The sequence below is a fragment of the Populus euphratica genome, unplaced genomic scaffold, assembly GCF_000495115.2.
Source record: "Populus euphratica unplaced genomic scaffold, PopEup_1.0 scaffold10.1, whole genome shotgun sequence".
Classification (NCBI taxonomy): Eukaryota; Viridiplantae; Streptophyta; class Magnoliopsida; order Malpighiales; family Salicaceae; genus Populus; species Populus euphratica.
Genome location: NW_011499856.1, coordinates 851,529 through 876,082, shown reverse-complemented (window position 1 = coordinate 876,082; position 24,554 = coordinate 851,529). Strand labels below are relative to the sequence as shown.

Genomic DNA, 24,554 nt, shown 5'->3' with positions numbered 1-24,554 from the left:
TTAGACTGGTGGTAAATTAATTTTTTTATTTTTATGATATAATAAATTTTTTTTTGTTTTTTTTATATTTTTTTTCAATTTCATCTTTTAATGTAGGGATTTTAATTCCTTTGGGTTTTTGAACCTTTTTTTTGTTATCTTTTTTTCTTTCAATTTAGATTTTTATTTAATTTTATTTTTTAATATTGAATTAATTTTTTTTTTCAGATCTACTTAATAAACAAGATCACATCATCAGGATAATTCATATATAATTTAATTTAAAATCCAAATTAAATACATAGTTTAAATCATAGTTTTTCAAGTTTAAACTCTTATACCAAGTTTTATACAATGCTAAAATATTTTCAATAATCTAGATATTATTTTGTAACATTGAAAAAACTTTTCACCTAATTTTTTTTTAATCCAAGCCTCATCAAAAGCATGGCTAATAAAAGAACATTACCCAAAACAACAAGTGTCAAGTAGCCGAAAAGAAAGTTTTATCCTCTTAAGAAATAACTAGTTACATTATATTAATTATTCACCGAAATCCATTTCACTCGGATATATATATATATATATAATCCATGAACCTTTAAGATTTCAGTTTTTTATATATATATTTTTATAGTCTCCCTTTTCAGTGATTCATGTAATGGGAAGCAAACGTGAAACTAAAAAATAGAAGGAAAATTCAAGTTCGAGATTCCCTTTCATTGATCTTCTTGCTTGCTGGGCTGATTCGACAACAGGGGTTGCTGATCTTAAGCAGGCAAATTCAATCCCAGTAGTGATTTTTGAGAAGCCACTGTTGAAAATCCCACTTGCAGACTATGATTTCTTATAACATGGGTGTCGGCTAGGTATAAGAGAAAGGATTTCAGAAACTAGTTTTTTTAAATAAAAAAATACTTTATGGTTTAATTTTTTTTTTCTTTGGAAATCAGTGGGACATTTTTATCAAATCATGCCTGTGCATCCTTATAATAATAATAATAATAATAATAATAATATCAATTTGAATACCACTTGTAAAGAATCAACTGCTATCTTAACATGTCGATAACAAAATTAACAATAAAAGTTTATTAAATAAATTTTATTAGTACAAATGCTAAAAAAAATAAATTAGTATAAACACAAATAGGAAAGTGATAAAGTACACAGACATATTAGTCTTAATTAAATGGCTTGGAGTTATCAAGTAATGATTAGGGCTGTTCTTGTAGCTGGCAAATGAATAAAATGCTTATAGGAGAACAGACTGGATGGTCTGACTCAGGAACCAATCCAACTCAAACCTGTCATCATGATTTTTTTTTTAATTAATGAGTCATTAATAATAAATTTATTTTTATTTTTATTATAAAATATATTTTTAGTTTAAAAAATGACAAATTCTTTAATATTAGATTTGCTTTTTATTACATTGTTTTTATTTTATAATTTAAGTCACAGATTTAATAAATTAAGTTTATTGACTCGATTTTTTTATTTTTTAATTGATTTTTCCTCTAATTTTATTATTTAATATTGTATTTCATTGAAAATTAAACTTTATAATTTATTTTACTTTATTTTTTAAGTTATTTAGGCCTTATAACCTATAAATAGTATTTTAAGAGTTAACCTAACTTGACTTTGCTCATTTTATATGTTTTTTTCTAATAAATTTTTTTATTAATTTTATCACTCAATATTTAGTCCAACAGAATAACTAAAAATTAAATTTTATAATTTATTTTGACTTGCACTCTACGATAGCTCAATTTCATGACTAAAATTATGGATTTGATATATTAAGTTATGTTATTGTTTTTTTATTTTATTTCTATTAGATTGTCTTCGTCTCAAAATCTAGGTTATGAGTTTGATGAATTGACTTGAGTAATTTTTTATATTTTTTAATTGATTTATTTTTTTAATTTTATCCTTTAATATTGGATTGATTAAGAATTAAACTTTGTAATTTGATATAATTTGTTTTATATAAAGTTATCTCAATATTATAACCCGGTCACGGGTTTGATAAGTTAATTTAGTTTTTTTTTTCAGGTTCTTTTTTAATTTATTTATTTTTAATTTTATCCTTTATCATTTGATTGATTAAGAATTAAATTTTATAATTTATTTTAATTTATTTTCCATAAGATTATTATGATCTTATAACTTAGGTCATAAATTTAACATGTTAATTCAGGTTGACTCAAATTAATTCAATATATTATCATGTTAATATTAAAAAAAATCCATCTTAAATTTTTTTTCGAATTAAACAATATTTTAAAAGATTATTTAGGTTACTTTTTAAAATTGAAAGTTTTTTTTATTTTTCATATGAAAAATTGATAACATTTGAATATTTTTTTAATATTTAAGAAAGATTTAACCTATCGCTGGTCAATAATATAGTAATGATTATAAAGAGTCCAATAACACGTAATTTCCAGTTTCTTTTCTTTCGTTTTCGGGTCAGTGTCCCATAAAAAAACCCTCAAAACCATCCCAGTCCAAGATGAAATCTGGACCCTATCATTCCACGTGTTAGCATTCCATCCGGTAAAAAAATCCTTGCATCCCAGCATTTTCGTAGTCTGAAATGAGAATCAGACCGTGCAAAAACCTCAACAAAAAAACGCTTAATAGAAAAGATTTGATTTTTTTTTTTTTATCTCAACACTAACATCCCTTTCCTTTAGCTAAATTTCATTGTTTCAGCAGAAGCAGAAGCAGTAGCAGTCCTTCAAAATCTTTACCTTTTCTCTTCCAGCAGGTAAAACCGACCAACCCCATTTTCATATTCTTAGCATTGCTATTATTGCTTTTCTTGCAGCTTTAAACTGTTAGAAGCCATACATTTTTTATTTATTTAATTTATGAAACTATTAATTGTTTTTTTATTATCTGCTCCTTTTAGTTTTTCCATCTGGGGTTGGCTTCTATTTCAATTTAAAAAAAAAAAAAGATTGTTGCATGAATTAGATAGAAACCAATCTTAAACGTTTGATTTATGGTTTTTAATTTTATGTGGATTCAATTATGGATTTGGAGGAGATAGTGTGAAACTTTTTGCTAAAATTTAAATTTGTGCTATCTTTTAAGGTGTTTTCAGTGAATGGTAGAGTGATATGCGGACTACCACCTGTTCTTTTCTAGATTAAAGGATTTTCATTTAACCTGATGTAATTTGAACCAAAAAAGGAAAAAAGAAGAAGAAAAGAAACCATGTAGAGATGAGTATTTACTGGAACATATTCTAAGGTCTGGTTGAGGTTGAAGATGACGTGTCGTATAGTCTAGTCCCTGTGGATTTAATTATTGTTCACCTTAGTCCCTGCAGTGCAGTCCTGGCTGCTGCTTTGAATTGCTTTTTTTTCCCCCAGAAATGTTCCTGTGTGTAAGCAAAGCTCTTTTAGATATGCCCTAGGTTTTGAATTTCTGATTTTTAAATGGTGGTAGATGGATCCAATAATCACATTATAAATTATGGATTATTAGCCATCAAATTTTTATTGTTACCGCTCATGTTTTTTTTTTTTTTTTTGTCTGAGAGAAGGTGGATGTGCTCACTTTGATTAATTGTAAAAAATAGCTAATTAACTTTATTATTTTTTCTCCTTAATTATATAATTACCCAAAGTAATATTGAATATTATTTCTAACCAATTTCTTTACTTAGCTCCTTCAATTATGCCTTTTAATTTTCCCAATGCCACATCTACATATTCTTGTTTATCTGTTTTATAGTAACGGATCTTTTATCACTTTGCTCACAGGATTTTGGTTGTTCAATCTGCAATGGCCTATGCTTTTGAAGATTTTGTTCAGTCATACCTTACATTTTGACACTATATTTGTATTTATCACTGCAATGATGTATTTAAGGAATTTCTATGAGGTTAATGTATGGTTGGTGGTTTAATTTTAAAGGTGGTTTTGAAGTGAGGTTGCTTGGTTTTGCTAATTTAACTTCTTTTATTTTGTTCTTAAGCATGTTATGTTTTCAGATCGTGCTTTGGCTGCTAGAGTTGCCTGGATAGTGATGAACTGCATCTTTATCTTTTGGATTGAATTCAAATAAACCTCACTTTCGTTGTTATAAGTGTTAGTTCTTTAATGAAATAAGCCCTGCATTGTTTTTTGTTTCACAGCTATACAAAATGGCGGCAACATCTGCTGCTACCTTTTCTATTGGATCAACTATCTCCCTTGGCACCAAAGTGAGCCAACTCCCGCAATCGAAGCCCTTGTCTGTGAGATTTAACTCCCAGAACACTCTTGCGACCTTCAGTGGACTCAAGGCAGCAACCTTTGTTAAGTGTGAGTCGGGGTCATCTTTCTTAGGCAAGGAAAGCGGTGCAGCGCTTCAAGGCGCTGCTGCACCAAAAGCTCAAAAATCAAGCCAAAGGTCACAGCATAACCTAAACCCACAGGCATCTTACAAGGTGGCAATTCTTGGAGCTGCTGGAGGGATAGGTCAGCCTTTAGCACTTCTAGTTAAGATGTCCCCATTGATTTCCGCCCTGCACATCTATGATATAGCAAATGTCAAGGGAGTTGCTGCTGATCTCAGTCACTGTAACACCCCCTCTCAAGTCTTGGGTTTCACAGGAACATCTGAATTACCCAATTCTTTGAAGGGTGTAGATGTTGTTGTCATTCCAGCTGGTGTTCCAAGGAAGCCTGGTATGACCCGCGATGACCTCTTCAGCATCAATGCCAACATAGTAAAGACGTTGGTTGAGGCTGTTGCTGATAACTGCCCTGATGCTTTTATACACATTATCAGCAATCCAGTCAACTCTACATTGCCAATTGCAGCTGAAGTTTTGAAGCAGAAAGGTGTGTATGATCCAAAGAAGCTCTTTGGTGTTACTACACTTGATGTTGTTAGGGCAAACACATTTGTTGCTCAGAAGAAGAATCTCAAGCTTATCGATGTGGATGTACCAGTAGTAGGGGGGCACGCTGGAAAAACCATTCTTCCCCTCCTATCAAAGACGAGACCCCCAGTTAGTTTCAATGATGAGGAAGTGCAAGAGCTAACTGTAAGGATCCAGAATGCCGGGACAGAAGTTGTGGAGGCAAAGGAAGGGGCAGGGTCTGCTACCCTGTCAATGGCATATGCTGCAGCCAGATTTGTTGAATCTTCTCTTCGCGCATTGGATGGTGATGCTGATGTCTATGAGTGCTCATTTGTGCAATCAGATCTTACTGAGCTTCCATTCTTCGCATCAAGGGTAAAACTTGGAAGGAAGGGGGTCGAAGCTTTCATTTCATCTGACCTCCAAGGGCTGACTGAGTATGAACAGAAGGCACTGGAAGCTCTCAAGCCTGAACTGAAGGCCAGCATTGAGAAAGGCATTGCATTTGCTCAGAAGCAACCAGTGACTACATAGATTGAGTTAATTTCTGGAAGTCATAACCAGACAGAAATGTGGGTCTTATCTACGTTGGCCATCTTTTCCCCAGATCAATGCATCGGCAATTTCAGTTTTGCAGAATTTTCACCATCTTATGTCTTGAGAAACTTCTTTTGAGGATATATTTTCTTTAGTGTTGTACCTTCACAAATTGCAATTGCTACCATCAAGAAGAGCATGTATTTTTTTCCCCTCGGAGATAAAATGGGGGGTGTATCCCAATTTTCGATTTCTTAAGAGTAATTTTTTGCAAGATTGCATGCATCTATTATCATATGGAGTCCAAGAAAGCATTTTGATTTTTCTTTGTTTAGTGTAGACTTTTGCAAGTATCTCTATTTACAGTGGTGGAGTTATAATTTTTTAAATAAAATAGTAAATTATTAATAAATATTATATTATATAGATATATATTAAAAATCAATTTAAAATATATATACTATTTTATATTAAATAAAATTAATTTTAAAATATTTTAAAATAAAAAAATTTATATTATAATTGTTCTTTTTAAATTTTTATATTTAGAAATCGCTTCATAATAATTTCATTATCATTCTTAATGTGTACAACCAAACTATTATTTATCCACTTATTTTTTATTATATTTCGTAATCTACTCTTGACAATATTAATTTATTCTTTTATAATAAAAAAATAAATATTTAATTAATTAAATTAACGGATTCAAATATTTATTTTGAACATATTTATATCAAAATTCTTAAATTATTATAAACCCTCATATTTTTAATATTAATTATAAAAGAATAAAATTACAATTAGATAATGAAACAAATAAAAAAATAAAGAAAATTTACCTAAAACAAAAAATAAAAAAATAATTATTTAATTATACTTGAAGAAGACTTGATGAGAAATTTGCATACAAGAAAGAGGCATGAACAACTCAAAAGAAAAAAAGACTCTCGATTAATTAGGGGAAGAAAAAAAAAAGGAAAAAATCTACTGTAATAAGCTGGACATATATATTATATATAATATTAAAATATAAATCAACAATAATAACTTCCATGTATTAACCATTCAACAAACTATTATATTAATATTTTAATATAAAAAATATTAAAAAAATTGTCCCTATATAGCTACACTATTGTCTGTTTAGTAAGGCTGCATCTGCATCACCAATCTTTAAATTTGCTGATATAAGTTCAGGAGTATTGGATCAGAATTCTAGATACTTCACAGTAAGCCTAGAGGTGTTCATTTATTTGAGTTCATAGCAAAGCTTTCGTTGAGCATCTTGTTTACATATTCACATTCGTTTTGCATTCGTTTTGCTTGTCAATTAACATTCCATCAAATCTTGAAAAGTATAATTTAACAAATCAAATTCTGAGTTTATTCTCTAAATATCATTAGTTTAAATACCATAAATTTTAAAATTATTAAAAATTTATATAATTATTAATTTTAAAATCTCAAAAAATTAGTCAATATATATATATATAAACAGGTACGAATATCTATAATTAAAAAAAAAAAAAAACACTCCATGTTGTTGGATCTCCTCGAAAGGTTACTAGTTCCATGGCTAATAACTTATAGACTGCCTTTTCTACAAAATGCGTGACCCTTTACTAGGACACAAGTCTTAACGGGCAGTGAAAATTTTCCTTCAAAATTAGGGAAAGTATGAGGCCATTCAAGTCCAATGCTTGTACAGGTGACGACGCATAATCAAGATTCGAATGGAAGGCAATGAGTAGAAAATCATACTATAAGCAAAAGTCACTCAAGAGGTCACTGTGGGTTATAGAGAAGCATTAAAAGTCAGAAACAAAGTCTAGCATATGGGCCCAGGTTGTATAACCCACACGCAATTAAGACTTTGACCAAAAAAATTAATACTTTAACCATGAAAACTAAACACCATTGACAAAAGAAGCAAGAAACATGGACCAGGCAACACAGAGAGACGATAGACATGGAGAACAAGCACTTTCTCCTAATCGCCTTGCCTGCCCAGGGCCACTTAAATCCTATGTTCCAACTTGGCAAGTGCCTGATACATGCCGGTGCCGGGAGAGTCACTTTTGCCACTACAGCACATGGTCTCACTCAGGTCGAAGCCTTCCCTTCACTTGAAAATTTACACTATGCCTCTTTCTCAGATGGTTTTGATGATGGGATCAAACCCACCAACGATCCACACCGCATCAGGGCTGAACTCAAACGTGTTGGCTCACAAACCTTAACTGAGCTCCTCCTGTCTCTCTCCAAGGAGGGTAATCCGGTGAGCTACCTAATCTACACCCTTCTCCTCCCTTGGGCTGCTGATGTTGCACGTGACATGTCCATCCCATCTGCTTTTCTTTGTATTCTGTCTACTACTGCCTTTGCTCTATGTTACTGTTTCTTTAAAGAACGTGATGGTGTATATGATAGTAATGATAATGGGCCTCCAAGCTCAATTGAAATGCCTGGATTGCCACTGTTCACTAGTAAAGATATGCCTTCCTTCCTTTTGCCCAATGATCCACATGCATCAATACTCATCCCTCTCTTTCAACACCATATCCAAGCACTAGAAAAAGACTCAAACCCATGTGTGCTACTCAACACCTCTGATTGCCTAGAAGAAGAAGCAATCAGACGCATCAGTAATCTTAACCCAATCCCAATCGGACCATTAGTTTCATATGCATTTTTAGATGAAAACAACTCAACAGACTCGTCTTGTGGAATTGACTTGTTTGAAAAATCTACAGAATACAGTCAGTGGTTGAATTCAAAACCAAAAGGGTCAGTAGTTTATGTTTCCTTTGGAAGTCTAGCTGTGTTGCAAAAAAATCAAATGGAAAAGATATTGCTCGGTCTAACTGGTACCTGCAGGCCATTCTTATGGGTAGTTCGACCTTCAGCTGGTAGTGATGATAGAGAGTTCGAGGAGAAGATAAGGGACAAAGTGAATGAAGAAGAAGGGTTGATAGTGCCATGGTGTTCACAAATGGAGGTGCTCGCTCACGAATCGATAGGGTGTTTTATGATGCATTGTGGGTGGAACTCAACACTGGAGAGCCTAGCAACAGGTGTTCCTGTTGTGGGGTTCCCACAATTCTCTGACCAGACAACAAATGCAAAGATGGTGGAAGAGGTGTGGAGGACCGGAGTTAGAGCAAGAGTGAATGATGATGGTACTTTAGAAGCAGAAGAGATTGAGAGGTGTTTGGAGATGGTGATGGGAGGTGGTCAGAGAGGAGAGGAAATAAGGAGGAATGCTAAAAAGTGGAAAGGATTGACTTTGGAGGCTGTGATGGAGGGGGGTTCTTCATATAACAATCTCAATGCCTTTCTGGAAAAGATCGAATGATGGAGGGAGGCGCTCCACCTTGATTTATAGTCGAGTCTGAAACACTTACGATTAGAGAGAAGTATGCGTGTGTAAAGAGCAGGTTGAATTATGCATGTATCAAGTTAAGGTTTGGATAACTGATAGAACTATAATTCAGTTGACATGTTGTGATCCCGTTTATTGGTTTAATCATCCGAAAAAGCTTTGATTTTTCTGAAAATTTTGAACACAAGCTGGCTTGAAAGCCACCCTACTTTCATATTTTAGGGTATTAGTGTGTGATCCGTTGAGTTGTCTAAAGATGATTTCAAGCATTTATAGGACAGAAACGGAAAGAGAATTCTGAGATCGACTTGTTTTGCCGTTACCCGATTTGGTTGATTTCGACGATTCATTCAAAACGAGTCAAGAAGCCATGTTTATAAACAGCTTGCTAGCCTCTGTAAGCCTTTCAACGCAAGGGATGTCTCCTCCATTTCACGTTCATCTATTATAAATATGAAGAAAATTGATCAGACCATCGGTGCAGCATCACATCACAAATTCCTTAATTTTGGATAACATTTCAATAAAAAATAAAGAGTAAGATCATGACCAATGAGCTTTTCTCTCAGTGGTATTCATGCAAGAGCAGGAGGGATGAAGTCCAGCAATCACCTGCTCAAGTGGAGAGGAGGTCCAGGTCCAGATCTGGAGTTCAATTTTTCCTTTCCCTCTAAGCTCAAGCTACACAAATCCCTTATGATGTGTTTATAGCATATACCATTTGTTCTAAATGGAAGTTCATAGCATGCAACAAACGACATGCCCTCAACAAGATAAACGCCAAATACAATAGAAGAAAAGATAAAAGGACAGGTGTGCGTATACCGGATCATTTTCCATGTATAAATCATAAGATGAAGAGAGTGAAAAGGTAAGCGCAGGGAGAGAAAGGAAAGGGAAAAATTAAGGATGAAGATAAAGATAAAAAGGAACCAAAAAGGAAAATAAAAACAAGGAAAAAGCTTGTGTGCATAGTAAAACCACAGCAACATAACAAGCAGCTTCTCATTATATGAATGGAAACCTCTATATGAAATGAGAATACCAATAAAGAAGATAAAAAAGCTACTGTCATCTTTCTTCCAGGATACTCCACACCACTAGGAAACAAACCAAAGAGTGTATATATACATGTACAGCTGATCTGGACCTGGCTGTGGATCATGGAAAGACAAAGTGAACACCACATTTTCCAATATAGGGATTAAATGACATAATCAAGCAGGTAGACACATCATGAGTGGAATGATACGCTAGCATTTTTCTCTCTTCTGTCTCTTGTGAGCTTGATTCAAGTCTTCTACACTGCTCCCAACTCCATCTTGTATGATCAGTTGATTACTTAGATAATGATTTACCTGATCCTGGGAAAACAATGGATAAGGTAAAAAAAAAAAAATAAGAGAGAGAGAGAGAGAGAGAACCAGATGAAGACAGATGGTCAAACTACTAAAAGAAAAAACAAGGGACACAGTAATGCAAAAGTCTAGCAATACATGCTCAAAAATCCTAGCATCATCAAGGTCTGCTAAAAGAATCACCGTATCATAGAGGACTTCTGTTAAAAAATCATAGCATCAGAGGGCTTCAAAGACTTCAGTTTAGGATCAAATAGCCAGTGCCTTTTCTTTTTTTTTAAAAAAAAAAAAAAAGAGGGGGAAGAGGTTTCACAGCAAATATGCAACCTCTGTTCGAAAATCATTAGCAAATATGCTAGCTTTGTTCAAAAAATCAAGGAATCATATAGGGATTGCAACAATTAGTTTAGGATCACAGAAATAAACCTTTGAACTTGGTGCCACAGCATTTGTACCATTTTCTCGTTTGCCTACATCAATTTGCACTGTGATGCTTGTCTGTGCTAGATCCACACCCGATGATTGTAGTGCTTGGGTCAGAGTATTTAATATCCTGTTGACCAAAAGCCCATTCTATAACAACATATATAAGATGTCTTTACAGAGCTACTAAGCAGCTCAATGAACTGATGGCAGGTATGATTGCTAAGACCACTATTAATAATGCGGTAAACTTGTATAAATTCTGAAGATCAAAAATACAAATCTTTATAATAAAATACAAATCCCGAAAAAGAAACTTCAAAGCATTAGAAAAAGTCTAATCATTGGCATAAGATAACACCTTGTATCATACATGTACAAGTAACCCTTGCAATGACCCAACAATCTACCTTACAAAAGCCTTACCCCGGATAACCGGTGCATAAAATCTGAAATCATAAACTTGCAGACAACATCAAGGTAAAACTTCATTGATCAAGTTACCAACCTGGGTAAATCTAACATAAATATTTGCATCAAACTCTTCTAAAAAATTTTAGCTGGTGCTAGACAACCATGATTTTTTCTTTCCTAATCTCCAGCGGGTAAGGCCAGTGCATGATATACATGACCAAAAATGCTAGTTTCATAACAAGCATGCCCATGAAGTGATTCCATGCCAAAAATAAGGTCAATGGTTCGATTTTACAATTAGTAATGCAACAGAATTATTGAGAGATGGGCAGATGCTCACTGTTTAGAATAGGCATTGGAGATATTAACTGATCGACTGTCACTTGCCATGTCCTCCTGTCCATTCAGTGTATTGTTTGGAGTAATACACTCAGTGGCACATGGTTGCAATAGTTGGGATTGAAGCTGGTAAGCCATGTTCTCAGCGTCAGAAACAGATTCCTGCAAGGACTCTGTAGACACACCACCCCTCCCAACAGCAGCAAATACACACGACTGTGTTTGCACGTCAAATGGAATTGCTGGGTTGGTTGGCCCAGGGGAATGATCCAAAGTTTTATACATTGCAGCAGTGTCAATGTCAGATTTTATTGAGTTATGTACATTTCCAAGCATTACAGTATTTTCATGAGCAGAACCACTCTTCATAACTTGTGTATGACCCAGTCTGCTTTCAGCAGAAGCACTATAATTCTTCTGTTTCAAAGAAAACAAAAACCATTTGGAAGGGAAAACATTATAGGGAACATATGCCCCGCTATCACATATATAGAGGATGCGATTACAATTCATGTCTAGAAAATATTCTACAAAGAGAACAAATTGAAAAGTTGATGCACATTATTACCCAATCACCTTCTGTGGCACTTGTGAAAGATAATGTGTTCCACATGCTATGATATGGGAAACAGATTAAGTCGTTGGTAGTATTGGTATTCTATGTACAATAAATGAATATGAGTGCATTTGAGATGCTATTTTTAAACAATAAAAATTGTCAAAAGTTAGAATACAGTTTTGAGAAAATGATCAAGTACTTGCCTCACAATTTAAGTGTGTCATTCCACACAATCAAGAGGAAGTAAATCACTTAAAATCTAAGAGGCCCATAACTTGATGACACACACCATATCAAGTGCATATGAAAATTCTCAATCAGAAAGCAATCAGCATGGGCACAGTTCAGTTAAAAAAGTGCATGCCTCAACATTTATATGAGAACACCTTTAGAACCTAGGCCACTAGATCCAAAGAGCTCATTTTTACAACCTAAAAATGCATACATTCAAATGCCAGTGTGTAAGTTCATACAGAATGCACCAAACCCCAAATCATCCAAAGTCCTGAACCTCTCTCTAGCCCATGCTATAAAACTAAGGTTGCATCCTCAATGTTCCAAATCAAACAAAGGAACACATGTATCAAAATCTTAAAATATCATGTCTAAGTCGTAAGATGGGCCTGATAGTGAAAACAGGAAGACATTTATTGACATGTTTATAAATTTTGGTCATTCCATATTTCTAGTTTACTTTACAAAGCAAGATGTACAGAAAAAAAGACCACGGAGGTTATCACCATCCAATTTTGGCTACTATGTATGGAAATGCACACAGGACCCCATTATAATGTGCATATCTTAATCAAACTCGAGGAACTTCAATGAACATGTTCTAAACGTGATAAAAGTTGTAAATTGTGAGCATTTCCTTCAGTTCCAAACAATGATCCTTCTCCTAGTCATGGCAAAGCAACCCACCTTGCATGGCTTGCCAAGCATGTTAGGTGTGATAATTAGAAACTATATTCATCTATCCTTCAAATGCACAAACAAAGTTCATCTACCTTGAAGTTGTTTAATTCAATACCCTAGATTGTTGTTGATTGGTAATGTATGATCATTTATTTTAAAATATCTGTGTTGAACAGGGTAATGTTGATGAAAAGCAATATGCAGACGTAAATGTCCATGATCGAAAGTTTACCCATGGCAATAATTTAGCTGGCTCCTGACTCCAGCCTTCATACGATCCCTCATAAATTTGCAACTTATCCTGTAAAAACTGAACGTACTCTATAACCTGCACATGATTAAAAAAAAAATCAATAAATTCAGGAATTTAAAACCAAAAAGAAAAAGGTTGATCGGTTAACCTCTAACAAGAACGACGCCTTATCTCTTTTCTGATCATTTTGAGGAACAAGATTCCTCAAAGCCTGGAACCTGCTTCACAAAATATCATTTAATCGGTAAGCCAAGAACAAAACTCCAATATATATGTTAAATAAAAAAATTTTAGAAAAAGTGATATGCATTAGTAATCAAATGCAAAATAGTCTACTGAGAAAGCTCAAACACAAGAATTAAATACAAAACTGTTTTCTTTCAAATAAATTTAACATATTGAAACAAAGAAATTAAGAACTTTGTTGTCATTTCTTCACCAATGAAGCCTAAAACGACGCCATTTCTTTCAGCGTTTAACAATGCTAACAGAAGTACCATTTTATAATTACATATAATAATAATAGAGTAAAGAGAAATTTACCTCTCGTTAATCTTGCTCCTTCTACGCTGCTCCGTCTCCGAATGCTTGGACCGGTTCGCATTCGCCTTCAGCTCATTGCTTTTACTCTCTGCTTTCGCTGCTTCTTCTATATGTATATAATTATTTACTTCTGAAATTAATTATCAACAAAATTAAAAACAATTAAAAAAAGGTTGTGTACGTTACCTTTGTAGGACGACGAGTCGTAGTCTTCAGCTTCATCTTCTTCGTCGAGGTGAGATTTTGTTGATTTCACCATTACTACTACTATACAGAAATGGAAAAGGAGAGGAGGAGGGAGGAATTTTGTGTGTCCAGTTATGTGGAGCAGAAGCCCTGGGCCCTAGGAAGGATAGGAGATGATGACATGACATGACATGATTGATATTTCACATTATTCTTTTCTCAAGGAAAATTAATTTGTTTTTTTCTGTTTATGTATATTTATTTATTTAAAAGGGTGCTAACGTGCGCGTGGTGAGTAACCCTTGTTATTATTATCATTATTAAAAATCTGATATGATCCTAAAAGCGTATCATCATATTAACCTGATGATGATTATTATTAAATATAATTAGCAATTTTTTTCTTCAATAGGTTCGCGCAAGACTATATAATATACTTCTCAAGCTTGAACCAGATAACAACATATGGATGGGTTTTTTATTATATGATAATTAAATAAATTGAGATTATTAAGATTAGATTTTATTTTAATAAAAAAACTTGTGAGATATATAATCATTAAACTATACTTATGTGTGTATTAATAAAATATTATAGGATTAATTTTCATAATCTAAACATAAATTTCTGTTTTGTTGAAGGATTAGGAACGTGGTCTAATTGAACTCTCCAATCTTTGTCGTTTTCTTGGTTTTATTTCTCCACCATTTCTATCTTGTTTATCATGTGATGGGCCAAACTTGTACTTTAAGACTAACCAGCCATAATAATGGCTCCATTTTTGTCGAAATATGGAATGAATGTGAAATTAAATGTTACTCACTTTTTTGTGGGTTGTCTGCTCTTTGTTTTGTCCACATTTGGTTGAATTAAAAAAAAATACTAACATAAAAAAATTAAAGTTAGAAAAAATAATATTTAACCCACAATATAGTGTGTTGTATTAAATCATTTGTTTTTTTTTAATTTATATTTTGTATTTTATCCTTTTAATATTTAACTTATTTGAAAATTAATTTCCTTATTTTTATATGATTTTTTATTAATTTTAAAAATAATAATTATCTTATGTCTTTTTATTTATTATTCATTAATTTTTTTAATTATATTATTAAATTAACTCAATTAAATGAATACATAGTAGATGAATTACTCAAATCTTAACTTAAAAAAAAAAAACAATAGAATGTGTCATGTAATAGGGCATGATATCATTTTTAGTTTACTTAAAATATTTTTAAAAGTATTAATATAATTTATTTTGATTTGGATTATATTGTATTATCGTGGCACATGTTCTATATTAAGAATTTTATAAGTTAAACATAGTTAATTTTAATTAATCTATTATATTAGTGTTTCAATATTTTTTAAAAAAATATATAATCCATCATGGTATCAATAATTTAAAAATTCTTCTTTTATCATACATCAAGATTTTGGACTCCTAGTTCTTATTTGTTTTATAAGTTTATAAGAAAAATAATATAACATGCAGAGTGTAATGCGGGTAAAAAGACTAGTTGAGTTCCAAAACTCATCAAATGTTGCAAGAGAGAAAAAGAAAAGGAATCAAATACCATTTATTTTGTGGTCTTATTATTGCCATTATTCCTTGCTTGGTACTGGCCTGCAGCAAAATGATTTGCATGAACCGGGTTCATGTTAGTAAATATGTTTATGGGAAAATAAATTAAAAGTAAAAAAAAAAACATGGGTTTTCTATTTTAACTGTGTACTGGGTTCTTAAGATTGAATATTCGCTTTTCATAAAATAATAATTAAAAAAAAACAAATTGATTGATGAATATTCTCTTATTCTTGTTATATCTCTTCGGCACCAAAAAAACAATTTACAGGGTTCTTAAGATTCATGATTTGACCGTGATAAAGAGAAATTTTTTTATATAAATGAAGTTCTCTTAAAAGATCTGTATTGAAAAAGAATTAATTATGCCAGTAATTCAAATTCAAATTCAAAACCGTTAAATCTATCAACAAAAGAACAAGAAGAAGAAGGAACCATTAAAGAATTCAGGGAGTTCTACAAGAAACTTGACATGAATGCTTGCTTGATGAAGTTCAAAATAAAATGGCTTAGTTAAACCAACGCTGAATTAATTCCGAGTACGCGAAATTAAACTGGCAAAATATTTTAAAAGATCAAATATTCATAGAAATAACAATTAACTTTGTACAAATGAATCTTCAAGCATGATTCTTGTTTTCCCCTATCACCATTGCAATTCTCAATCAGAGAAGTTGAATATTAAAGCTGAATTAACCAGCTACATCCATCACGAAGGATTGATTGGGATCCTCTTCTTTGTAACTTGACTCATCATGCATGCTGACGCAGAGTCAAACGAATTTCATGGAGATCTGGACTTGATCATTTTGGTCACAGCCACAATTACTACGCACACGGATGTTTAGCCAAATCGAACTCTATGAGCAGTTGAGAAATGCCTAGCTGCTGCCACCATTTCCTCCTCGGGCCTGAAGGGTGCTGAGTTTCTTGAAGACCTGGCGGCCTCACCATCAAAGCTTGCAGCGTCATGGAAGAAGAAAACCAACCACCTTAAAAGGGCGGCACGCCGACTTGTGCTCCTCTCCCTGTAGCCCATTTTGTTCAAGAAAGACTTCTATGTTATCCCTTAATCAAGAATAGTCGAGTCGAATGATAAAAGCAGATGTATAAATGCTTGCTTGATTGCGCTTCTTCTTGGTTTCATACAGCAATAGCTTTGCTACTTATAAAGCGGACTATTCTTGGTGGCCACGTTTATATTCAAAGGAATTCTGATGCCTGAGGCGTTTTTTGGTGGAAGATTTCAGCAGAGATTTACACGTTCTCTTGTTGACCAAGGCATAAGCTGATCACTGGAGGGTCCATGTAACTGCTGCTTTCTCAGCAGTTTCTATGATTCTAGCAGCAGTTTCTATGATTCTGTTTGGAACTTTCTTCCCCAGATTAATCAGTCAAGTCGAACGAATAAATAAAGAAAATGGCTACCATTTTGAAGGTTATATATGTGTGTGTGTGTTTTTTCACTGTTCAAGCAAGCAGTCAAGTCAAATAGTCCACGCTAGTCTGCATTTCCGTGGTATGCTGAGGTGGGGGATCGATTTTTTTTTTTTAACGAAGGTGAAGAATTTTTTTATTTTTTTATTAAAATATTTTCATTGTAAAATAAAGATAATATGAGTATTTAATAAAAAAAATGGAGAATTATATATGTTAATAAATAATAACAAGTTTGTTAATTTAAACCATTTATTAAGTTAGGAAGTTAAAATAAAAATATATATTAAGATATTTAAATCTCATGCATATGTAGGTTTTCAAAAAAAAAAATTATATAATTTTTATTTAATTATAGAACAATATTTTTTTTTTGAGAAAAATATAAGTCATTTTAAATCATCACAAAACATATATTTAGCAAGTTTAAAATCAGTTTATTTTATTAACTTCTCTATTGTTTATCTTAATGAACATAAAGTTTTAAAATAGAATTATTCTTTTGTTAAAAAAATATATGATTGTTAAAGTAAGTTAAAAAAATATATCAACATATTAATTTTATATTTTATTTGTGTTTGAAAGCTAAAAAACATATATAGATATATTAAAATCATGTTCAAAATTTATTTATTTTTTATAAAAAAATAGTTCCAATCCAACTTTTATAAATAATTTATTATTAATATTATTATTTTCATATAAGATACATAATAATTAAAAAATAAATTATTAAAATACAAATAAAATAATAATAATATTTAAAAACTATATCAAAACTAGAGAATAAATGAATCTACATCCTAATTTTATTTTATTTTAAGTGTCAAGAACCCAGGAAAAAAAACATAAGGGTTTGGGCCCAATGCCTAGCCCTCCTTAGCATGCCAGGTTGGTGCAGTTCTGGACACCAAACCTGCTTCCTAATCTTCCTTTTTTATTTTTTTTAATGATAAAAAATTGTTATGATAAAAAATTTAAAATTTACATAATATATTTTTTATAAAAACTTGAAATAATTAAAATTTTATTTGTTTATCTAAACCTATAAATTACACTTTTCAGGATTTAGAATTTCTTTAAATTAAAAAAAAATAATATTATTTTTGTGTTATTTTGAAAAAGACAAATGCATAGTGAAGCATTATTAATCTGGCAATGCTATATTATTTTGTTTTTTTAGATGCATATTAGAAGACTCTTTTTTTAAATACTTAACGACATTAAAAAAAAAAAACTTAAAAAGCAATATGTTTGATCAATTTATATCAATTAAAGTTGATTTATAAAATCCACTTTTATGAAAATAAAAATAAAAAGCAATTATAAAACTCAAGACACCAATATAAAAGCCAAATATCTAACACAAAGAATGGATACATTCTGTCATGGATTAAATATCTATATTGTTCTGCTATCAACAATGCCACATTGATGAGCGCATCAATATGCCTAGGAATGAATATTAGAGCTTCCTACAAAAATGGTCTGCTTTTGGGTTATAAATCAGAAGCAATCTGTCTGCATCAAAATTGACTTTTCGCTTCCAAGATGATGGCTGAAATATTTCCCAAAGGAGCTTGCATTAGCATATGTCAATGTCACAGGGCTTCAACCTGAGCTTATGGATCTGGAGTTGTGCTGAGTTTGAGAGCCATCAAGTTTTTCAACTCCCATCTCAACATTTTCCCTCTCCTATCAAGGCAGAAGCCAATAATTGCTCTTCACAACCTTTCTCCCTCCAAGTTATGAAACTCAATACCCCATGCAGAAAACAACGTGGTGGTAGGGGACGGTGTCCAACGCGCTCAAGAGCCTAATATTAGAACTCACGGGCTCTTAATCAGTCTGAGCCCTCAAGTTCTTCTTGATCATCTAGTTGAGACTCTTCCTTGATCAATTCTCCACCTCCACTCTGATTATTTCCACCAATATTCTTGAAAAACAGTCCAGAAGATGAAGAAACATCTTCGTCAGAATCCTCTTCAGTTTCTTTATCCTTCAATTTTGTTTTTATCTCACTATCCATCCACTTAGGGCAACTATGCATAACTCCAAGGGAAGCCTCAACTGGTTTGGTAGGATCATCTCTCAAGCAAGAACATTCAGGCGCTGGATGGGAGAGAAAAGAAAATGGCTTTGATTTTGAGGATGCTTCTATTACACCATCAATTAAACTTCTTCTAAGATGTTTGCGTATTGAAGTCAGCCAGGTATGATTTGCTTGGTACAAATGTTCGCGGTTTTCTTCCAAAAGCTTGACAACTTCCTTTCTATTATACAGGAGAAAAACAGATCCTTGTTAACAGACAGAAAAAAGGTTATGTGCACTGACCCACCATGTTTGAACGCGTCATCACTTAGATTTGTGCAGACTGAATGACAAAATGACTTTTATAAACACAAAAATAGATAAAGATGTATAGCATGCATAGCTGAATTTGTAAGGCATATGGTCCAACCAACAAGAATTAGTTGCAAAAGGAGACTACACAAACCAACTTATCAAGTTAATCCCAGTACCTGAAATTAGAACCCATTTAAGAAAACATCAAAGAGGCCATAGTAGATGGGCACTCCCATTGGGCATGTTTGAGGATAAGTGTTTTCCATGAAAGTACTTTCACAATTCAAATTTACTCCCGTGGTTAACTATTCATAAGCATGCACACTTCTGTTAATAGGAATGATTACCTGTCTAGCCGGAATGTTTTAGATGCAGCTGATTGATATAGCCTATGCCCCATTACCAAGCTGGCAAAATTTGGACGTCCTTTCCCATCACGGTCAAACCCAGGGATGAAAACATCAGCTTCAACACAAATCAAATAGTCAATTGCTTCCCATAATAGCTTATGGGCATTGGTCCTCAACTCCATTACTGTACTCTCAGGCTCGTTATCACTCTCAGCCACCCAACCCCACCAACCTTCAATGTTGTGTGGATATTTAGGCCGAGCTGGAGGGGGTGGAAGTGGATGGGGACGCGGGCCTGCATTTTTCCATGCTCCAAGCTTTTTTTCTTGCACAACAGAAGGTGGAGCCCTTAATTTAGTGTCAACAATGTTAACCTCACGACCATAAATTCTACTCATCTCCCATGCAGCACTAAGAGAAGTTCTATCAACAGTATTTTCAAACATGGCATGAAGAGGAATCAGTGTCCGCTGGCCACCAAAAACTTCTCCCCCAGAGATATATAAAATTGTGTCCCATGAATATCCATATGCACGTAGAAGAATACCAACCTGCAGAAAACCAATTAATTTAGACCAGAGTAGCACTTAGAATTTATTTAAATATTTTCTTTTTATATGATATACTTCGTTGTTTTATAAAGTGAAAGAGTTAAGACTTGGAACAGCCATTTTTTGGTATTAGGACCATCATCATAAGCTTGTTCCATCATAAGCTTGTTCCATCAACCAATCAGTGATTAGGCAATGAAAGGTTGTCCCTTCTGTAAGACATAAATCTGGAGATGACCCCACTCCCTGTGCAGGTAAAGTGACTAATAACCTTGAGATGTAATTTCTTCCTCTACATTCTTAAAAAATTCCAGGGCACAAGCAATAGACAAATTAAGCTTCCTAAAATGGACATTTGGAGGAATCAGAAGCACATTTCCTATGCATCAAATATTAAACAGGAGAATTTGATACACACACTCTTACCTCTTCTGGCATTAATGGACATGAACCATTAAGACGTTGTTCGGCTGAATTTACAGAAAGCTTCCCCTTAACAATCCCACGTTTCTTCATCCAAGCTCTTTTGTGCTGAATAAGTTCAGTGTGCACATCCTTGGGAAGAGCTCCAAGACACAACACAATTAAACGCAAGGTAAGCTTTGCTGTTCAAGGTTTCCAAAAATCAAAATCAATCATGAATTCAGGAATAGGTGCAGGTACCTGGAAGAGTTCAGCACAGCCATGGTATGCTAAGGCATCTCTCGTCATACCAGGATCAAAGGCTATAAATGGTCTACCAGGAGCCCTTAACCTGAAATACATGGAAAGTTCAGAAATCACCAAAGAATATGACTGATAAATATTTCAATTAAATGATGAGCAGTCATTGACCTGTGCAATATTTTAGTTGCAAGTTCATGGACCTCTTGCCGAAACCGTAAGGCATGAAAACCAACTCTGCACCTCAGCCTTTGATATTCTTCAAGATGGGGTGGAAGTATAGCCTACATCAGGACCAGAAAGATGGTAATACTCCTAGCCACATGATGTAACAGAAAGATGGTAATCATATTCAGAAAAGAAAATCTAAATCCCAATTTCAAAAAAAATACAGGACCGCAAAGTATCTCATCAGGAAAAATTAGCTGCAAAGAAGATTGTTACCAAGTAGTCCAAAAGGCAGATACGAGTAGGATAAATAAATAACACATCACATCATTGGGGAAAAAGCAAACTTAAAACAGTTTAAGCAACAAGATTGGTCGAGCTTTATTTCTTTATAGATAAAATAAGAACGAAAACACCAGAGCATTATTTTCAATTTACACCAGCAGTCATAAACAAGCACCAGCATGTCTACACTTTGGTGACACAATGGCGTAGATCAAGTACAAGAATGCCCAAAGGTATCTAGTTCATGCTGGTGTGAGAATATCATGAACTACTACGAAATAGGTTGGAAAAGGAAAGAGTTGAAAAGGAAAGAAATAAGTAAGAAAAATGAAGCAAAGTAGAGTATACATAAATCTATACATGATTTCTGAATATCAAGTTTAAGATATAACTATATAACTACATGTCTACACCTATAGCTAAACAATGATTGAAAATCAAGTACCTGCAAGCACCCCCCTTCAGAAACAACTAGTTCAACCACTGCATGCTTATTAAGTACTGGGAGAACATGATGCAAATAAAAATATGGTGAAGCTGAATTGGGCACTCTGAATGATGGGATCTTTTTTTTCCTCCTTGCACCTTTAAGATTTTGCGGAAGGGTTTTCACAACTTTAACATCTTTCACCAAAGCTGCCATGAATTGATCTTCATTATATAGGTATGCAAAACTCTTGAACTCGGAGCTGCAATGAACATTTCATTAAATTTACATAAAATGAATTATTAACAATTAAATTAATTTTTCCATAGATACAAATTTTGTGAGAGTTAATTACAGAAAAGGAGTCACCTGATTCCTTTGCTGCTTGTCGTTGATTGGATCTCAGGAATAACTAAAGTAGCATTAAGAAGCCTAGAAATCGCAACCACATCACATATCTAAAAGACCAACAAGATTCAGAAGTCAGACTAACTGTGTTACACAATGATAGGAAATAATACCAACTAGTGCATGTTACCCTCACCGAATTCCTTATTTCATGGAATCCACCTTGTATCCTAACAAACACATACCCGCTTGATTCTGATCGGGGATCTGTTGTATGCATATTAAAGTTAGGAGCTCGTGCGGCAAATGATATAAACTTGAACAAACAAAAAAAAAAATCATAGCATAAAATAATTGACTAAGAACAACAATTCCCTAGTTTACTCATCAACTTTTGTGTTGTGTCACAACATCAGAGATTCTGATTAGAAGATCATATAATCCAACTCTATCCATATAAAGAAAAATGGAAAAGCGACATGTTATGCAGGGATAGACACATCTTAAGAAATGCCAACTCAATATTAAACTAAAGGGCGTCCAATATACAGCAACACGGGATTGACTGCCATTATACAAAAAGAATGAATTGTACATGGAGCCACAACCAGGTAAAGCAATTAAGTCATACACACAACATGTTCTTGGCCAAATTTCACTTGTGCCATTTCTCCACTGCAAATTCATATCCAAGTGCAAAAGAAAAGAAAACAGCTTGGTTCCTGTTTCATTTCGAGCTGTTTAAGTTCCAAAAACCATCAGATAGCAATTCCCGTCTCCAGGATCATACAAACTCTTTAAGTTCCATTACCAGTTCGGTTTATAATACTGATTTCAGTGTATAGAAACCCACTCCAAAATTTAAACTCTCAAAAACTTGAAAGATCTCAGACTGTGTTTCTAGGCAGAACCTACCAAATCTCCACAGAAACAAATTTAGGTTATGGCACCAATATCAATAATAACTTTGCAGTCCTTAAAGAGTTACAAAACCGAGATAAAGTAGAAGTAGCAATATGATATTGCAGTGAATTTATATTGTATTCGTAATTAGAAAACCCAGGCAACCTAGTTTAAGTCGTAACATTGCAGGATCACATTTTTGTTAATTGCAAAATCCTTGGCATGAAAGCTAACCAGCATAATATCCTCTGGGATTTGCATCTGGATGTAAGGATTCAAGCCGCCTTACTTGACCCCATAGTCTTCTATACAAGGGACTCTGCACCACATATTAAAAGCAAAAAATAAATCAGAGACCATACGATCCTAATGCTGTAAGTCTAAAAATCTCACCAGTACCACCCAAAAATGATTTCAAAAATTTAGAAAACGGATCCAAACTAAGTCAAGAACACAAAATTCCTCTAATGAAAAAGAACAAATATGGCATCTCCGTGGAAAGGTCTGTTTAGATCCACACAAAACATAAAACACTCAACAATAAAGCCAAAACTCAAAAACCATTGCAGTGACATACTAACACAGAGAAAACAAAGAAATGCCCACAACCAGCCAAACTAAGAATGAAAGCATCTCAAAACCCACTAAACCAAATCCAAATCTCAACAGCACAGACATTATGATATAAGCAAACGAGAAAGTAATTGTTAATAAGTGGTGGTGGTGATGGTGCATACATTCTTGGCAAAGTCAGAGTTTTCAAAGATGGGTCTCCAAGAAAAGATTGTGACTGAAGACTGGTAATCAGAAATGCCTCCCTCAGTGTATCTAGCAAGCAAAAAATGTACAAAGAGAGAAAAGGCTGACAGAACTAGCCCAACTAAACCAACCCACTTCATCTTGGACATAGTCACCATCTTCCCTTCTCCTTTCATAGATATTATTAACCAGTAAAGATCCCAGCTTTCTGGTTTTTGCGTGTTTTGATTGTTAAAGAGAGAAACTTGAAGTAAAAAAAAAGGCAATTTGAAGCAGTGGAGAGGACAGAGTAGTGGAAGTCAAGTGTCACGGAGAGAGAGAGAGTTTAAAAGCCTCAAGGACACGTCTGAGACGTCTCTTATAGAATACAGAAATGTCTGGTTGAAAAATTCAGACAAGGATTGTTTTTTTTATTTTTTAAGATTAACGACTCTCTTATCAATCAATAAAGAGATAATTTTAATTAGTACAAAGATATTGATTGAATGTTAAATTACTAATTAGTACCGCTGGCTTAATTTGTAAATGATTGAGATGTCTGGTACAAGTTGGGTACTTCCGTTTTTTAAAAGGAAAAATAAATTAATTTAAACAAATTAAATTTGATTAGAGGCAGTTGGGATGCTGGTGGTTTTTTTCAATTTTAAACTTTTTATTTAAAATAAAATTTTTATATATTTTTAAAAAAACAACCACTTTTTATATTTCCAAACATTCTCTTAGTGAGTGGTGCCCTCTCAGATAAATTATTTTTTTAATTATAAATATATATATTAAAATAATGATTTTTTTTTATTTTTTTTCAATATTAATATATTAAAATTATAAAAAGTATATTAATTTAATATTTTTAAAACCAAAAAATTGGTTAAAAAAAACACTAGAGAGAGCAAGTGGGGTTTTTAGGGGGTTCTTGTATCCTCCATGCTCCATGCGATTTGCAATACATATGTGTGGATTAAGGT

General features: G+C 33.1%; 4 protein-coding genes across 9 annotated transcripts; 2 read left to right on the top strand and 2 right to left on the bottom strand.

The window, feature by feature from the left end:
* The first annotated feature begins 2,548 nt into the window (after positions 1–2,548).
* Positions 2,549–5,674, top strand: LOC105123285 (malate dehydrogenase, chloroplastic-like). Of its 3 annotated transcripts, none has more exons than XM_011022805.1 (2): positions 2,549–2,754; positions 4,133–5,674. In XM_011022805.1, exon 2 carries the CDS (start codon positions 4,146–4,148, stop codon positions 5,382–5,384), a length of 1,239 nt encoding a protein of 412 aa, XP_011021107.1. In that variant the 5' UTR covers positions 2,549–2,754; positions 4,133–4,145; the 3' UTR covers positions 5,385–5,674. The 3 variants fall into 3 exon arrangements, with proteins under 3 accessions (XP_011021107.1, XP_011021106.1, XP_011021105.1); XM_011022804.1 differs by having other exon boundaries at positions 2,550–2,758; positions 4,137–5,674; XM_011022803.1 differs by lacking the exon at positions 2,549–2,754 and adding an exon at positions 2,789–3,382 and having other exon boundaries at positions 4,137–5,674.
* Positions 5,675–7,125: 1,451 nt separating this feature from the next.
* LOC105123284 (crocetin glucosyltransferase, chloroplastic-like) lies at positions 7,126–8,956 on the top strand. The gene has a single exon (XM_011022802.1). It carries the CDS (start codon positions 7,360–7,362, stop codon positions 8,743–8,745), a length of 1,386 nt encoding a protein of 461 aa, XP_011021104.1. The 5' UTR covers positions 7,126–7,359; the 3' UTR covers positions 8,746–8,956.
* Positions 8,957–9,717: 761 nt separating this feature from the next.
* LOC105123283 (transcription factor BIM2-like) lies at positions 9,718–13,975 on the bottom strand. 4 transcript variants are annotated; one of them, XM_011022797.1, is made up of 7 exons: positions 13,763–13,975; positions 13,577–13,682; positions 13,182–13,254; positions 13,013–13,108; positions 11,308–11,723; positions 10,557–10,683; positions 9,718–10,136 (listed from the first exon to the last, which is right to left on the bottom strand). In XM_011022797.1, exons 1-7 carry the CDS (start codon positions 13,833–13,835, stop codon positions 10,026–10,028), a joined length of 1,002 nt encoding a protein of 333 aa, XP_011021099.1. In that variant the 5' UTR covers positions 13,836–13,975; the 3' UTR covers positions 9,718–10,025. The 4 variants fall into 4 exon arrangements, with proteins under 4 accessions (XP_011021099.1, XP_011021103.1, XP_011021100.1 ...); XM_011022801.1 differs by having other exon boundaries at positions 10,586–10,683; XM_011022798.1 differs by having other exon boundaries at positions 13,182–13,251.
* Positions 13,976–18,120: 4,145 nt separating this feature from the next.
* LOC105123282 (uncharacterized protein At1g04910-like) lies at positions 18,121–23,928 on the bottom strand. Its single transcript, XM_011022796.1, has 10 exons — positions 23,568–23,928; positions 23,065–23,149; positions 22,124–22,194; positions 21,949–22,037; positions 21,598–21,841; positions 20,871–20,983; positions 20,700–20,790; positions 20,463–20,591; positions 19,483–20,036; positions 18,121–19,061 (listed from the first exon to the last, which is right to left on the bottom strand). Exons 1-10 carry the CDS (start codon positions 23,763–23,765, stop codon positions 18,632–18,634), a joined length of 2,004 nt encoding a protein of 667 aa, XP_011021098.1. The 5' UTR covers positions 23,766–23,928; the 3' UTR covers positions 18,121–18,631.
* Positions 23,929–24,554: the final 626 nt, after the last annotated feature.